The 17811-nt window shown below is 44.8% G+C and overlaps 1 protein-coding gene across 4 annotated transcripts in view; it reads left to right on the top strand.

Annotated features, from left to right (window-relative positions):
- Positions 1 to 17811, top strand: part of AFAP1L2 (actin filament associated protein 1 like 2) — a 69731-nt gene that overhangs the window by 27400 nt on the left and 24520 nt on the right. For all 4 annotated transcript variants that reach the window (XM_027648185.1, XM_027648184.1, XM_027648183.1 and 1 more), the window contains exons 2-3: positions 15992 to 16120; positions 16647 to 16724. In XM_027648185.1, the coding sequence (XP_027503986.1) occupies positions 15992 to 16120; positions 16647 to 16724 (207 nt within the window). The remainder of the gene's footprint in view (positions 1 to 15991; positions 16121 to 16646; positions 16725 to 17811) is intronic.

Here is a 17811-nt window from a genome sequence, read left to right as displayed (position 1 = left end):
TATATGTAGGGGAATGGCTTAAATGAGAGAAAATGGGAGAGAGCAGCTCCAAAGGCACTGGTATTAAGTATGCAGAGGAGTTGCCTGTGATGCTGCGCAGTCTGAGCTTGGTTTTGGTCCTCAGTCCCTCCCATCCTAGAGGAAAGCTCTACTTGGCATGTGGGGTTGTTGTCTATTGAAAGGTGGTGGATTTTGTCTTTTTTTTTAATTCTTCAAAACAAACAAAATCCCAAAGTTTTGGCTTCCCACTGAACATGGAGTGGTTTGTGGTTTCCCGTTTCAGTGAAGTACAGCTTGCATTTGTTTCGCTTTCATCTTGGTTTTTCTCTGGTGTTTCGGAATCCCCAGAGCTGGACATCTGGATCTAATGTGAATTGGGAAACTTCTTCTGTTTGTGCCTGCATAAATCTGGAGTTTCCTGATGAAAGAGCATCCTTCTCTGTGCTTAAATTAAAACATTTTGATAGGCTTCAGTGAGGCTGCATAGATCTATATGAGATGGAGATACAGCTCCAGTAGATATCTGTGGTGACTACACAGCAATACAGTGCTACCGAGTATCCTCCAAGCATTTCTGTGCTCTCAAAGGAACGTTCCTTTTATAAGTAAACCAATTTATTCCAAGTGCAACCTTCCAACTTCCAATGCCAGTCCAAAAGTCCAGGTAGACCTGCTCAGCCCGTTGAGCTGACACATCTAAGGAACACCCATTTCCAGGCACTGACTACAGAGGTGAGTACAGGGAGCAGCATTCCAATTGCCTTTGATTCATGGCCCAAACACCCAGGTGGCTGCTTGCATATGGGTCAGGCTGATGGTACCACTGATATGTCCTGGAGCAAATTTTGAAGTGGTATCTTCACTTCCATAGAACGATTCCTTTGCCAATCTGCCACTGCGTCTGGAAATGTGGCACCCTTCATATACCTTCTTGTGATGAGCCTTTGTTCAGCAGTAGCTGCATTTGTACAAAAGATTGCTCTGTTTCCCTCAAAAACTGAGTCAGGAGTCTGTGAAAGAGAGTCCTCATGAGACCTGTGGGCATAAGTGACATAGGGTGAAAACTTTCATTCCATTGAGACTATGGTTGGATCAACAAGCTTGAAGCAGATGAGATCCAGCACAGCTTGAACTAAATCCATAAGGAACACTTAAATGCCGAGACAACTTTCAGTAAATACTTTGTGTTATGACATCCTGTGAGCTTCCTCGGAGAGTTACTGGAAGCCTGTTTAAGCTTGCCAAACTTCCACCAATTTTTTTTCCTGCACATGTGACAGATAAGGAACTTGAGAACCTTAACTGCAGTGACCCACTGAGCTGGGAGTGGGGGAAGTCAGGAGGGACTGGCTGTGCCAGGAGCTGCTGCTGGAGCTCATTCCTCCAGCCTGACTCACCACATCTCACCTGCACTTGGTGAGACAACACAAGCCCTGTTTACCTTCAGAGAGCTGTTGACTCATTTTAGTTGTCTCAGTCACTGTCTGAATATATGTACTGTTGAGTCTCTACTATAGGGGAGAGGTTCAAGAAAATGGGTATTAATGCGTTCAGGTAGAGAACAGATGTTGGGAAGAAATGGCCTTGGTGGAACACCAACTTTGGCTTCACTCCAAAACTGCACTTCTTCTGTCCTTGGATTTTATTGCAGAGGTCTAGCTTTGGCCTTTGCTTTACCAGAAATGTTGACACCTCCTGGTGGAAGGGGCTAAATGTTGAGTTTGTTGTGAGCCACTTCAGCTTGCTGAGGAAAACTAGAATAGACTTTTGCTTTTTTCAGCTACAATTTTGCTGTTGCAACCTCACATTTGTTTGAATCACCAGTTCAAAGCCTCCCTAGCACAGATCTCACAGCAGCAGAAATTTAGCAATAATCCTTGGCAGCTGGAAACCACTGAGTTTTGCATGCACTTTGATCTCTAACATCACACTTCTCATGCTGGAGCAGTGCTCCTGGCCTGGCAGGTCACTCACCGGCAGAGCAAACGTCAGTGTTCACCAACTCTTGAAGTCTTTGAAGCCTTTGCTTCAAAAACACCCCCAAACCCTGTGATGAAGGAAGATAAATTGTGCTATGTACAAAAGTCATCCTCTTAGAAATGTCTTATCTCTGAGGGGTTTGCAGAAGCCCTCTCCTCTTTGGGAATGATGAAAGCAAGACAGCTATTAATAAGCTGAAAAGAGAAATGGGAGCAGGAGGCATCTAGTTTTTGACGGTGGCATCTTTCTCATGTTTTCAACAACTGCAAGGATTTTCCATAAAAGTGTTTTGAGACACAGAAATTCATGAAACTGCATTTCTAATACAAACTAGAGAGAGCTGGGAAAGCTAAAGAAACTTTTTTTGGCAGCAGTTCATCTTTCTTAGCCTAGTGTACTTGTCCAATCTGTGTCCCTTTTAAATTCTAATTACTTCCTCAGGCACCACAAACACTCAGGCCTTGTCACTTCTTCCTTTGAAGTTTGCTTCTCATAATGCAGCCTCTTCTGAAGCGCTCGCGCTGTCGGTCAGCTAACTAGTCCAAAACATTTCCCTGCTTCAAAATCACTTAATTCTTTTTCAAGTACAAAGAACAACTCTCCTGTTGCTGTCTGCTGACTCATGCGAGAAAAGGTAGCATGCCTTGTGTCAGCCAGGAGACAAGTTCCTGCAGGCACCTCAAATAGGGCAGAAAATTTGAAAAGTGTGATGGCTGAGGTGGGAAGCAGAGATCTGGATGCAGGGAAGTTTGTTAAGGAAAAAACATGCCTTGGTGAAACCAGAGTCTGAGCATCAGTGAGTGCTGGGTGTGTATCTTTGCCAAAGCTTAGGTTATCAGCCCTCTTGCTGAAGTCATGTGATTTGACCTAAAAGGCTGCCTGTGATGAAGGGCAAATATCAAAGAAAGTGCACTTCTGAAAAATCTCTGAAGTATTTAACTGCACAGAAGCCTTTCCCAGGTTTGCCTGCACCTGGCTGGAGCTGGCCTCACTGGTCCTTACTGAGATGTCTTGGCCTGCATCAGGGATTTCAGTTGTCTTCTGCTGCTTTATACCAACACCCAGCCTCAAATGCCCATTTGAGGTGATGCCCTGAGACAGGCACAGAACTCTAGATAAGGATGGATAACCATGGGTAGGGAAAGTGCAATGTATTATTTTGTTGCTGAGAGGTTCCTGTAGGTCCAGTTTCTCTTATACATCTCTGAAAGTTTCCTGCACTTTCCTTGCCCCTCAGGAGGGGGATTTTGTAGAAGCATAAGTTGGCATGTCCCACTTGGAAATTTCATGATGTTATTCAAAATGGAGAGGAAATTTGGATCGTACATTTCTTGAATGCCATGAAGGAGGAGTTTGATGGCTTGAGCAGCCTTTGGGAGCTTGGCAGCTCTTGTGCCTGTGGTTTTTGGTCTGCATTTTGTGCAGTGTGTGACCTGCTCAGCTGCTTACCCAGGCAGCTGTAACAGATGTCCCTGCTGAAGGCTGAGATGGAGCTGATTGCTGCTCCCTACCCTTTCCATCTGGCTGCCAGGCCAAGTGCTTTTTCCCCTTAGGTATTTTTTCACCCAGGCAAATGTGGGGAGGCAGCAAACTCCCGTTGGTGTCAGTGTGAGAGAAATCACTGTTCTGGGGTGACTGCCTGAAAGAAACTTTGTTTTGGAGACAAATAAAAGATTATGTTTTTTTTCTTTTTAAATAATGTCAAGTGATGGACTAGACACCACGATATATAGAAGCTTTTCAGTGGAACAGAAAGAGACACATGGCAGTTACATCCCAGTTGCTGTTTGAGTTGGGACTCTGAGGGGGAAAGCCCATGCCCCTCTGTAGCAACATAAATGGATGAAGCAGCCTCCAGAGCAGATGAATTCAAATCCTTTCAGTTAGGGGAGGGATCTAAATCCACCTGCCCACCTCGGAAGTAAGGGTGAGAGGGCAACTGCCCCATCTTTGGGAAATTTAGCCTCCTCCTGCCCCCTCTTTTTTTTCATTCTGTTTTCTTTTCCTGAAACAAACAAGTAAAATCCATATTATTGTTACTGTATCTCAAAAACACACACATTTTTAATTGTTTTCAGTGACTTCTGCAACAAAATATGCCTAGTCCTAAAAAATGGAGAGTGTTTTCCTAGTCATTTGTCTTTCCTTCGTCTGAATGGCTGCTTCTTAGAAAGGCTGGGCGAGCAGATAACAATAAAACAAATGAAATTGCAACAAACCACAACAGAAGCAATCCTTGTTTTTTTCCTAACCTGAGAAGATTGAAAGACTGTGGCTTTGTGCTCCCTGGCTTTGCCTTTGGGGCTGGGGCTTAAGTTCAGAGTTGGTGGAAGGAGAGTCAAAAGGTGGAGTAGAGGTTTGCAGTGGCAGCCTGTGATGCCCAAGAAGTCCTGCTCCCTAAACAGGTAGCCAAAGCAATGTCTCTGCCTTCTCTTTTGCTCTGGACCATCAGCAATTTGAATGGCCAGCAGTTTTCTCTGCAGTGGGAAGGCTGCTAGGCTGGCTGTTCCCTCCCAGCTGGCAGGCAGTGGTGAGGATACGCATCTCTTTATGCCTTTGAGTTCTAAAAAACTATCTCAAGGGCAGTTCCTTCATGCAAGATGCTAATCGTGTCCTCGACAGAACAGCTTCCAGCACTGGAGGCAGAGTGGTGGACTAGCCAGGCTGCACTTAGCACTAAGTAAATAGAGAGTTCCTTCAGGTTATTACTCTCATTAAAAGTTACTAATTCATTAGTGCCAATGCCAAACTATAATGTGTTCCTCTTCTGAATGGAAAACACAGCAATGCGGTTTTGAGTGAGGATGGTGGGGCCTGCCCTAACCACAGGGAACCAGGCATGAGCTGCTGATCCCAAACCACTGCTCCATGAATGAGATCCTTGGGTACCAAGGATGACATAAGTGTTTATTAGCATGTAATGCTGAGAAAAGAAAAATGCCAGGCTGAGTAAGTTATAGCCAAGCTACAAGGATGCTTTCAAAGTCTCTTAAGAGGGAGATGAAAGAGTCAAAAGTGCGTTTAGAAAAGTTCCAAGGAAGCTGAACCTGCTGGAAAGACTTGAACTCGTTCATCAGCAGTTTCTTGTCGCGTATTTTCTGCTGAAATGGTAAATGAAAATAATGATCTAACTTTTAAATCTGTGTTAGGATTAGTGATACCTTTGGCATATTTATGTAGTGGGTTTCAGAGATTTAATTCAGAGTATTGTTCCCAGTCTGGATAACTGGCTCTCATTCATGTAAACAAAGTGCAAGACAGACAAAGTAAGAAAATCTTTTTTATCCGGTAAATGGTTTTTTTGCTGTTTTGAGAACTGTCTTTCATTTCACATGCCTCACAGTCAGGACAGAAAGGGAGACCTTTTCCAATTCATATGGAAAAAAAGAAATGCTGGTCTTTGTCTTGGTTTTCCAGTGCCTCAGCCCCCAGGGCTCCTGCTGGGCCCTGCTGGGGAGGGCAGCAGAGGTGCAAAATTATTGTCTTGTCCTGAGCCTCCTCTTTCCCCCTGGACATCTCTGTGAGTCTGACTTGCTGCTGCTTGGAGATGAGCTCAAGGTCAGGGTGCAGGTGGGGGCTTCTCCTGTGGCCCTAATGGTAAATCAAGGTTTATTTCTAAGTCTTGGAAGCATTTTAGGTACTTGCCTCTACCTTACCTTATAAGAGAGTCCCCCATGCAGTGGGACAGGTCTGTCACCATGAGTCAAAACAGGAGCCATCCATTAGGTAGGTCACTGCAGAAGTTGTTTATCTCAGTTGTTTATCATCTCCATGGCTTCTCTGATCTGTATTCCAGGAGTGTGGTCATCACACCAGGTGAGGCCTGGATCTGTAGGGTGACAAATGGGAGCTCACGTTGTATCTCCTCGTGCCACTAGTGGTTTACAGCGCCAGTAATCTCCAAGGCCACCAGCATCCTGACCCTCTGTCTTCCCTGGTTCTACTTTGGTTTGCATAGTATTCTGTAACTTATCCCTGTACACTCATGAGAACTACCACCATTTTTCCTGCAAGTATTGTCACCTGTGTTTTAGTAGGACATGTTTCTTCCACGTGGTGAATGGGACCTGTGTTGGCAGAGTAATGTATGTGCAGCCATTGCCTAAATTGGGTGGCTTGGGAGAGGTTCTCTTCTGAGGCTCCTCCCCATGAGTGACACTTGTTTTTCCCAAGGTCACCAATACTTGTTTTTATGAGTATTGGACAGAGAGCCTCCACTAAGAAAATATATTTGGGAGTTTCCTGGCAACATCAATTAATAACACAGATGACAAATGGTACCAAAAACTTGAACCCCATTTGAAAACCTCTTGAGTAATGAAAGCGATGTTTGGGGTGTGAAGCAGGGCAGAGCCTCTCTTTCTCTGAGCATCACATTAGGACAAGACTGGTGTTTCCCCACAGGGCACACATGTCTTGAAACAGCTTGTGGTGCCCAGCTGCCTTGGGAATCCAAAGCAAACAGGGGAGCTGCCTACTCCTGGGAGGCTGCTCTGCCACTCTGACTTCAGTGAAATGTCATGGTGGAGGTGTGGGAGCGGAATAAAGGTGGCATTTCTTAAACATAAGAGTAAGGACTGTCCTCAGGTCATCTGGCAGCCGTGCCTTCCCCTCGCGTGTGGGAGGGTGGGTGGGAGCTGTGGCATCCTTTGGTGGCAGATGTTGGAGCCCTTTTGGAAGGTTCTCACTGAGCACTGGTGACTCATGGCAGGAGAAGGTTTGCCATTTGGCCTCTTTGTAGTATTCCTAAACCTTACCCTTCCACAGTTCTTAACCCTAAATTGAAGTTTAGTAGATGCTGCTTTGCTTTGAATCTTGTTAGGAATGAGCGTGAGCTTTGGTCTTTGGTGATGTCTGTAGATTGGGGAATTTTGGGGGGATTTTTTGGGGGGAAGGGTAGTATTGTCTGTGGGATTTTTAGCAAATTTCTCTGTTGCTGATTATACATTGGGTTTCCAGGGCAAAACAATCTCTGGTTTGCACATTGCTACATCAACACTGCTCAGCACCTCAGCTTTATGATACTCCCTCCTGGTGTTTAGGCTTCCAGATTACCTGAAGAGGATGGATAAGGACTACATGCAATATTTGGACAAGGGATTGAGCAAGATTATTAAGAAAGAAATCTAGCAGTCGATGATATTTCTGTAGGCTCTGCCAGCCTACCCTGATACACTCGGGATACTTTTAAAACCTGTTCTTCCCCTGCCCTAGTGAAATAGCCTTGTGTGGTCATTCTGCTTTTCAGCTGTAGGCACAGAGGCCCAGCCCTGGCTGTTATGGCTTGAAGAGCTCTTGCTGCAGAGGAAACAGCAAGGAAAAGACTGGGGACGCCAGGGCTGTGTGTCTGTCTTTCTCTCTGACCCCAGAGCTCTCGTTTTTGCTTTCTCAAACATAATTGCTTTCCCCTTCTGTTATGTTCCTATTGTTTGTTGGAGAAATGATGCCATTAAATCAACAGAGAATGGTGGGAAAATGCTTTGATATGAGGCCTTAGGAGGGTGTGTGCATGTGTATGTGTGTGCTTATCCTCTCAAAAAAAACAACACAACCCTATGTGTATCTGGCAGCTTCCTTTAATTTGTGTCTTGCCTGCGAGAGAAAAATCCATCTCAAAATATTTTTGGCAGTTAACCTCCTTTATTTGTGTTGAAGTGGTACAAACTGCAGGGTGTCATTCCAGGGCTGTCATTCACCATCATTGTGATAGTTAATCTCGTTAGGACTTTGCATTTTCTCAGTCGCTGTTTTGGGAATGTGGTATTCTAGGCTTCCTTTTTCCATGGGAAAGAGGGGTCCTCTAGCTGTAGGCTCGGCAGGCATTAGGACAGTTGTGTGCCAGCTATTCTGCTGCTGTTCTGTAATGTGGACAAGGATGGAAATGTTCTTTCCTCCAGATGCAGCCGTGCAGAGTGATGAACAAGTCTACCACACAGATAACCCAAAGTCTACCATAGCATTTTGCCTACAGCCATGCTCCTTAACCCAGGAGCATGGGTTGGCAAAGACCTGAGCTGAGGTCCAGGGAGCACATGTTGCCCCATTCATGGAGCAAAGACTGCATTGAGGCAGAGGAGAACGAGTCTGTGCTGAACAGGCAGCTCTGGGTTTCCGTCTTGCACTGTGTTCCAGCAGTAGAGCCCCATGTGTTTGTGGCATGTATTTGAGTTTTTTGCATGTTTCTTTTTCTTGAAAGCAGCTGTTCTATTTGATTAGACACCTCTTAGTAGCCCGTTCCTGGATATAGCTGTGCATTACATTGGATAGCAAACAGCGGATGTACTTTAAGTTGCAGGTCAGGTGGTCACCCTCTCCCCCCAGTGAAGTCAACACACAGAGTGATGGAGAGGAGAGCAACACTCATGAGGCAGAAAAAAACCCTAACCAACCAACCACCAATCTTAGCTCAAAACTGAATGAGTAAGGGGAAAAAAAGCAGAAAAGACTGCAGGGACAGAAGGGAATCAATGGTGGAAGCTTCAGAGGAAATCATGTCTCTCTCTGTCACACCACTGTAGGATTCAACTCTGGGGCTTGGCAGCAAAACATGATTTCTGCTTCGCACAAATTGTTGGGATTGTTTTCCTCCCCACTGGGAAGAGAGCCCACCAGGCCCTGCTCTTGGGGATATTTACCTTAGAAAGAGTGTTGTCTTTAATATACTCCTCTGCATGACTTGGTCCAAATTTTTTTAGTTGACAGATATCTTTATTTGGATTGATCATTATTTCATCTCTTGACTACTGCACTGATGTTTCTTTAATTGCTTCCCTGATGTTTTCCTGGCTCAGTTCTGCCCCAGTAGGAGTTAACGTGTTACACAAGTGGTATGTGACCCGGTCCCCCACACGCTGAGGATGCGGCACGTCTCAGGGTGACAGTCTGATCCACCCCAGGTCCCAGCACAGTTTTCCATGACACTCTGTGATATGTTCTCATTTGCTGATGCTATGTACATCACTAAGCACATGAGCACAGACCCACAGTTTGTAGCGTAGTAAAGCTTTGGGGATCTTCTGAGTTTGATGGGCAGTCTGCTAATGTGGCGTGCTCCAAAGGGAAGAGGTACCAGCTTCTCTCAGATGTCATCCATCAAGTTTGTTTGGCAGTATGAGACCTCCAGTGTCTCACCAGTTGCTCTGTCATGGAAAGGCTGAGACTCTTTGCAAAGAAAGACATCACTATATTGAAGCTTCATGCGTACACCCTCCATTGCATACTAGATGATCTTTATAAGGCCCCTTCCAACCCAAACCTTTCTATGATATAATAAAGCAATATGGCACTAAACTAAAAGAGTCCTCAGTAAAAACTCCTTATGACACAGTAATTTTCATGTTCTGCTTCTCTTCTCTCCTTTTTTTTTTTTTTGTTAATTTTTCTTGGATGCTGTTTCCCACCTTCCAGCGGAGGGAAGAGGAGTCTGTTGTTTGCTCAGCTAACTGAAAAAAAGCTTTGTGTGCATTTTCTGCTGCCGTTTTGTTAAAGTTCAGAGTTCCTGGGTTAGAGCTGCCACTTCTCAATACGAGTGTTGTTTGAACTTCCAGAGCAGCCCACGCAGAGCTCCTTGGGTTCATCTGCACAGTTCACAGCCCACGACCAACAAAACACATTGTTTGCCTCTCTCCTTCCATGAATCATACTCTGCAACAAAGACAAGCCTAATGCTCGCAACATGAGTGTGAATCCAGGCGGTACTGGATTTTAGGTACATCAATAGAAGCAGTCTGAGTGGGTTTGCTTTTTCTTTCTGTTTTTCCTTGTGAGCACTCACTGTGTCTGAAAGTCAGACAGCTTTGTGACAGTGGTTGTAACTGTCTGACACTTGTCTGGCTTATTAGGAAAACTCTGATAGGAGTTCTTCAGTTCTACAGTTTTGTTATTTTGAGGAATTTTAGTTTGTCTCGGGACTCTGAATTTTGCCTTCTGTTTAATCTAGCAGTGATTCTCCAGTGAGAAAGTTCATTGTTTACCAGAAGCTTGGAGAGGGTTTTTGTGGGTTTTCCTTCAATAAACACAGCACTTCTCATTTTGCTGTGGGGAGATCTCTTTTTTCTACAAATATTTACATATTCATAATTATTTGTCTGTTGGGGAAAAAAACTGAGGAGTTTCAACTGGACAACAGTGGGCTGGATTTTTATTCTCTTCCCCTGAAAAGCTAGAAGAAGGAAGGCTCTCCAGTCATTGCAGGGACAAGTGTGGGAAGTAAAGCATTGTTTCTGATGATCAAAACCAGAGTGGTAAACCATAGTCTACTCTCATCTGCTTTATTCTGCTCATCACCCTGGGTGAAGGCTGGTGGGGTTTCAGTGTGAAGGGGATGCTTTTCAGAGGAGCAGCTTTCTGGGGTTCAACAGAGAAGTTGCTTCTTCCCAGTGCTGTATTCAGACGAGCCATTTGCCACCTGTCCTTCCTTGCATTCCATTGCCTGTGTGTCTCAAAGCCTCTGGCACCCAGAGCAGGGCAGAGGAGACATAACTGCTGCAGAAGGGCCAAAGCATTGCCGTGCCCTTTTCTTCACTGCTCCTTTCTCTGCACTCTCTCCTTTCTGAAGCCAGCAGGATGAGGAGAGTTGGTTCATCTGAGGAAGGATCTGCTTTGCTGTTTTGGAAGGTGGCCCGGTGTAGGGGTCATCCAGCTGTTACAGCTGTCACCATCCACACATCTGCCTTTCCTCACAGCTGAGGAGAATGGCCTTCTCTAGCTGTAACCGTGGGCGACTTTTCCCTCTTGCAAAGCCCAACTGTTACTGTAAGATTCCAAATTAGCCAAGGAGGCCTGGGCTGGGTCCTCCTCCTGCTCTTCTGACAGCACTTGCTATTCAGTGGCCTGAATGCTGCCTCTGTGCCCGCCTGTCCTCTCTGCACGCTCGTCAGCTGCCCTATTCATTTTATGCAGCAAAGGAAGAAAAGAAACCAGGGCTAGAAAGGAACTGCTTTCTGCCAAAGCAGCCCCTGGGGAATCCCAGTGCTGCCAGCCGGGGCTGGTCAGCAGGAAGTGGGGGCCCAGAGGTTGCTGTGGGAGGTACTGCAAGGTGGAGGCAGTCTGGGGAGGCTGGGTTTGAGCAGGGCCCTCAAGATACCCCTCAGAAGCCCCTCTGCTCCTGTGGACTGAGGCCTTCATGAACCAGCCTTTACCAGTTTTACAGTCTTGGGAGTTTCTGAAGTTTTTGAAGCAAAAAGCTTGGCATGACACAGGCGGCAGGTATTTACTTGGTGCTCGAATCGAGCTGTTTTCCAGCAGTTTAGCACAGCCCCCTCTAGAAAGGAAGGGTGAAGCTGAAAGCACCAAACCCAGACCCTGTTTTGGGCAAGAGGGTGGGATATCTCCCAGCACTTCAGGATCCAAGGACAGGGGAGTTGAGAACAAGAACTGCAGGCTGGGACACAGAAAAGCTAGGTCATATTCCTGATCTGCTGAAGAATATGAGCATATATTATTAGTATCCTTGGATTAATCAGTTAATCTCTCTATGCCTTAGTTTCCTGTTAGCAAATGATACTCCTTATCTTTCACCTCTCATCTCAGCAGAGAAAAGAGTTTGTCTTTTAGTATGTCTCTTATTACAGTTTTTTGTCTGGTGACTGGGGCCCTCTACCTTGATAAAATAAGTAATTGAATTTAGATTAAATGGTCTAACATAATCCTGCCCAGTGGTTACTAAAACACTTGAATGAAAGTTCATTCTGAGCCTGTCTTTCCATTTCCTCATAAGGCCAAGACATGAAGTAATTAGATGTAGATGTAGGTTGTTATTGTAGCACAATGACAGAGATCAGTGGTTATTGGTAGGAATGGCTTTTATAATCTAGTTTAATGGTCATTTACCTTTCAGTGACCTTGGTGTCAGACAAAATTGGCAGCTCTTTTGCAAGGAATGTGCTTCCTCAATGAGGTCTTTGCAGGCTGCTTCATTCTTGGCTCTAGCTTCTCATGAACTAGGATAGACACTGCTGCAATGCAAGAGACTTTTCTGTCTGCAAAGAAAGGCATAGACTCCTGCCAAAAGAAGCCCTTTTAAGTACTCTCCCTACTGCCACTGAATTTCTGTTGAAACAGATCAGTTGTGTTTAAAGCATTTCTTTGCTTATTGCTGTGACCAAAGTTGCAGACTTCAAACCCAGAGAGTCTGCAGTGGGCAGAGGCAGCCCAGGAGTTTCTGTAAAAAGGGCATTGTCTTGGAGTCAAAGGAGGGAGAACATATCTCATCATCCAGTTAAGTTCATGCAAGAGGAAGGAGTTGGTATTTCTGATTGTAAACCCCCCCATAAGTCCTTATTACATCAGTAAAGACGTGATATTTCTATACACTTTAAAATACACTCCTTTCAATGATGATCATCCACTCACTGCAGATGCAAATTGTAGGTTTTCCAGTGACTGTGATGCTCCTACACCTCTCTCCAATGTGCATTCTGAAATCCTAATGGGTTTTATCCAGTTACTGATGCCTTTTGCCATGGAGAAGAACATGACATGAGCTGTGCTGTGATTTCTAATGGTACCCCAGATCTGTGGCCATGCTTTGTAAGAAACTGGAGTAGGTCATATCCTGGGGCTTGAGAGGATTGGACTCAGTACAGGTATTCACAGTGATCTTGGCCAAGCCTCTTAATTCTTCTGACAGTCTTAACCTTAGAGGTAATCTCCTGTTTTCCATGAAGCAAAATGAATTTTTGCAAATGGTATGGATGTATTTATTTGAGATGGTACCAGAAAGATTACTTGAGTTACAAAGAAGTGCTATGAGAGTTGAGAAGAGTGATGTAGCTGTGGAAAAAGGTTTCACAAAAGCACCTCTAAGAATTGCACTGCCTTGTGACTTGGGCTTCTGTCTACTTCTGATTCTCTCATTCTGCTGCTCACAGCCATTTGATTTTGCAAGTATGTTCCTCGCATCTGCAACTATTGCCCTGCAGAGCAAACCTAGCTACAGGAATTACCTCTTTATGTGCTCTCGTTTCTAAACTGCTAAGGTAAGGAGAGCAAAACAGGGCAGCTTGGAGGGAGAACCATTTGTTTCAGGCTACTTTGGATAACCACCAACCTGGTTTTACCATGAGCATGTTCCGTACATCATCACCACAGCACGATAGGTCTTTAGCTGAGATCAGTCAGTAACTTCCAGCATTTGAAATCCTGAGATTGTTTGATGTATAAGGGCTCTCTGTTGTTTTTAATCCTATTGACCTGCTGGCACCTGCCGTGATGCTTGCTTGCACAGAAGATCTTATAGGCCCTCATCATATTAGTTCTTCTTACTTCCCACATTCATCAGTCTGATAAGTATTAGCTTGTGCTATTAGCTCTGATATAAGAGAAGGAATGGTCAGTGGTGGTTTGTTTTTGCAGGTATCAGGTTTGGATTGGGAATGTCCAGCTGAGATCAGTGAGATACTTGCATAGGAGCAGATGGTTTATATACTGCTTCTTGCTGGAGAAGAGCAAGATTAATCTCTCTTGAGTCCCTGAACTCTGAATCCATTCAAGGCTGACAGAGTCTTTCCACTGACCTCTGTGGCCCCAGGATCACATCCTAAATGAGCTGCTTTGAGTCTCTAGAAGCCTGAGTTCAGCTTTGGTGGGTTGGAAAATGTAACCTACTGTATGGACTGTGCTATTCATAAGCACTCAGCCTTGTGTGTGCTCTAGCTGTGGATGCCTGGGAGAAGAATAAAGTCATTTTCTGCAGTCGTGGGGGTGGAAGAGGGAATGGGAATTGTACCCCCTTCCCTGCAAACCCACTGTCGTGGCATCCACGTGAGCAGATGTTGGGAGCTGACCCACTTCTGGAGCTTCAAATTCAGGTTATGTGTTCTTTGTGCTGTTTCTTCTGATATCACCCCGACACATAAATGTCCTGTCCAGCTGGCCTGACCAGTAGGAACTGACCTCAATTTAAATTTTCTGAAGTGGGCCACTGAAGCAGATGAGTATAGCATGGCTGTGACTTCCCCTAGTGGGGTTTTCTTAAACTTAGAAGAAACAGGGTCCCTAGAGTTTGAGAGGAGTCGGTTATTTAACACCAAATCTCACAGTTCATTGCTTAATGGTATCAAGTGGCATCTAATATTGTCGTCAGCAAATACTACCTGTTTCCTCACAGTTTATGGAAAAAAGCTGCTGTTTATTGAAGTGATGCTTGTTTTCTCTGGGCAGAGCAGCAGCTAGCAAAACCATTCAAGTCAACACAGCACAATGCAGATGTTTTCCACTCCCTACTGGTCCTAAATCAGACTGAAGAGAATTAATTTGGTGTAGAGGGTATAAAATGAAGTGTGAGTAACTACCAGTTGGTCAGTTCCTCTGGAGCTGTTATTGATTGATCTGGAGTTGTTAGACTTTTACAGTCAAGCTAGTGAAGATTAATACAGTTTGAGAGCAGTAGCAAGTTTTCTCAATTAGTGTCTAGCAACATAAACCTTTACAGTATAATTTGTGCTATATTTATCAATTTTCTAACTTGTATTCACCCAAGGAAAGTTGCCTCGTGGCGAGAGATGGGGGAGTAAGAAGGTGATGGCTATCTCCTGTCCTTTAACAAATGTTCTTTGTCACTTTGGAGGTGATAGCTCTTTGAGCTAGAGATACTCAGATGTTTTGTATTATGAAACCAAAATAATAACACTTTCCTAGTTCATTGGTGTGAACTGTGACTCTTAGGGGTACCATGGGATCATACGATGTGGAAATGCTGTAAGTAAAGGGAATGGAGCATTGTCCAGTTAAGCTATCCATAAGTCACATTCCCTGGTGGTGTGCTGAGGAGTCATTGCCTGGCTGGCAGCGTGGTGGTGTCAAACCCAAGCTTCACTGCCCATCTCCTCCACAGATCCTCAGCATGAGGGACTGATGGAGCAGGGTAGCAGGGGAGCCTCCAGAAGGGAGGAACAGTCCCGGCTGGGTTTGGCCTGTTTTTCCCACACACTGTCATTCTTGTGCCGGCGCTTCCTCTCTGTCCACATAATACCCTGTTATTTCCTCTCCAGAATGGGCTCCTGCCACTGCTGCTAATTAGCCCGCGATAAACCTTGGTGTGAACAAAAGCAAGCAATTAAACGTCTGTTGCTTCAGCATGAGCCCTGTCAGCGAAGTGATTTGTTGGTGGCAGAGCTGTGTAGCACCTCCCCAGGAGGAAAACAAACCCATTGGCCTGGCTCAGCTGCTGGTGCTGGGGAGTGGTGTGTCCCAGCTGCTTGTTTCAGGTGTGCAGGCATGTCTTTGGTACAACAGGGTTTCCCGAGGCTCTGAGAGATGCTGCTGTCTTAAATTCCACATGGTACAATGATCTGTGAGGCCACTACCCAAGCAAGATAGCTTGAGAAGTTTCTGAATTGTGGTTTATGTATGTGGGGGTTTGGGGAAATTTTTTTGTGCTCTTTTTGGAAGACACACATAATAAACATTTTCAAATCAATACAGAGAGAGAAATAATCATAGAATGAATCAAAAAATCATAGATTGGTTTGTGCTGGAAAGGACCTTAAGTATCATCTGGTTCCAACCTCCCTTCTACGGGCAGGGGCACCTTTCACTAGACCAGGTTGCCCAGGGCCCCATCCCTCCCAAGCAAGGAGGAGGCTTAGAAAGAGAAAGCAAAAGGCAGGGCTTTGGTAGATCCCAAGCCAAATGAGGCTTGAGTGATGTTTGCCAGGACTCACGATGCAGGTATCAAGATCTTGCAAGCTGCTTTCATGTAATCTCAGCCCTAATGCTCAGAGTTCCTCAGGTTTTCCCACTTGAGGAAAAAGTCCTATTGGAAGAAGAATAGGTACTTACATAGGATTTCACTGGTGTATGAACAGACTAAGGGAAGTTGGAGACTTTTTCAGTTTGGGACCCACTTTCTTTCCAAAAATAGAGGTAGGGCTCAAGCTGGAAAATTAAATATGAATTATTTCTGGGCAGAAAAATGCAAAGAGTCTTGGAGCACATGGAATTAATGTATGTCCTCTTTTGACACACAACTCAACTGCTTTGCCAAAAGTTGTCTCTGTTTCTGTTGTAGCTCTCGAGCAGCTGCTCACAGAGCTTGAAGATTTTCTGAGGATACTGGACAAGGAGAACTTGAGCAGCACTGCTGTTGTGAAGAAGAGCTTCCTGTCTGACCTTCTGCGAGTCTACACCAAGTCCAGTGGTATGGCATGGAAAACCACGGATGGGGCAGTGGGCTGTCATGGGAATTGCTGCAGGGTCTTGGAGCAGCATTTTTTTGGAGGCTGGTGGGAAGCAGAGACATGAAAATTAGACAGAGAAAATGAAACCGAGTTTATTTTTGCAATGACCTCTAATTGTTTATGTAAAATTACTATAGTTATGTGTCCAGCTTTACAAGCAAAGGATTCCCAAGATTCCTGATCCTTTCTGTTTTCCATATTAAATCTTAAGTTTATTTAATCCACTTTGTAAGATACACAGGATGTACTGTTTGGCCAAGTTAATGTTTAAGTAGAAGTTTTAACTTACGGAATTTCCTGACTATAAAGCACTCTATTTTTCAGCTTTTTATTATTGCTTGGGGTTTTTCCTGCACGTTTTCTCAACCAACATTCTCTCCCCACATGTACTTAGCGGAGACACTTTTTACGTCTGTCTTTGTGGAAAAACTTAGCACTGTAAAAGCAACATGTGGGTATAGAGTTCACTTTTCCCTTTGGTTGCAGGTGGCGATGAGGAGTATATTTATATGAACAAAGTGACAGTCCATAAACAGCAGGGTGACCAAGACGACCACGACAAAGGTAGGGAGCTAAAAATTAATGGTTGCATCATGTCTAACAGGGTGATGAAGGCACACACAGTTAGAGCCTTCCTCTGCTGGTGCTCTGGCGGCTCTGAGGGCTGGTGCAGTTGATGGTGTGGAAGGACTGCCATTTTCGTAACATTCCCTTGGAAATAGTGGTCCTTGCCAGCACTGTGAGGTTATTCCTGGAAGTAGCACTTTGGAGGTCTTTATTTTAGGATAAAAATGTTGCCTTCTAAGGCTTGAAGCTCCAGTGGCTGAAATATTTAAAGAAGCCTTCATGCTTTCTTTGGCCACGAAACAAGTCACTTCACCTCTTTGAGACCTCGAAAAGTATGTGTCTTCTTTGCTGTGTTGCTCTGCTCTGGCCCAGATGCTCTGTGTCATCACTGAAGCAAGTTCTTGGGCACAGCTTGCACCCTTACCATCTGCACAGGCAGAGTACCTTCATCTCCCAGGGATGCATGAGTTCTGTGGTGTACAAGCCAAGAAATTAAACCTAGATAAAACATTCATTTCCAATTTAGATTAGCCAGGTTTTGAATTTGTAACACAGCAAATAACATAATTGTCTAAAAATGTTCTTCCTCTTTGAAGTTCATCGTGAAAGTTGTTCTTGATAGTTGTGTGGAATGCGATTACTAGTGACACACATCTCCTTAGTGCACTCCTAGTTAGAGGCTGGTCCTACCCCAGAGTTTCCAATCGAAAGGGATGAGACAAGGACACCTCAGTGCAGCCTGCTGTTGATGTGCTGGTCCTCCAGTAGTTGGGATTGCTCCACTTCCGCAGTTGTTTGTTTTAGTTTTGTTGCTTTGTGGTGGGGTTTTTTGTTTGTTTGCTCTGTTTTGTTCTTTAAACTACCTGCAGCTGAATTTGGGTTAAGTTCAAATGCCCCTGAAGACAGGATGTCCTCCCAGATTACGCATGCAGGCCCAGCATGATCTCCAGACAGGGCCCTCTGGGTGATGCTGTAATGCTCTATAACAGGATCACACAGCTTCCCAGTAGCACCCAGCAGTTTAGCAGCAACAGAAATATCTCTTTATGCAAGTTCATTTGGGTGGATAAAGCAAGGCTTGCAC

Source organism: Corapipo altera, unplaced genomic scaffold (assembly GCF_003945725.1).
Source record: "Corapipo altera isolate COAL_440 unplaced genomic scaffold, ASM394572v1 56, whole genome shotgun sequence".
NCBI lineage: Eukaryota > Metazoa > Chordata > Aves > Passeriformes > Pipridae > Corapipo > Corapipo altera.
The sequence above is the reverse complement of the archived record's forward strand: the minus strand, read 5'-3'. Positions and strand labels throughout refer to the sequence as shown.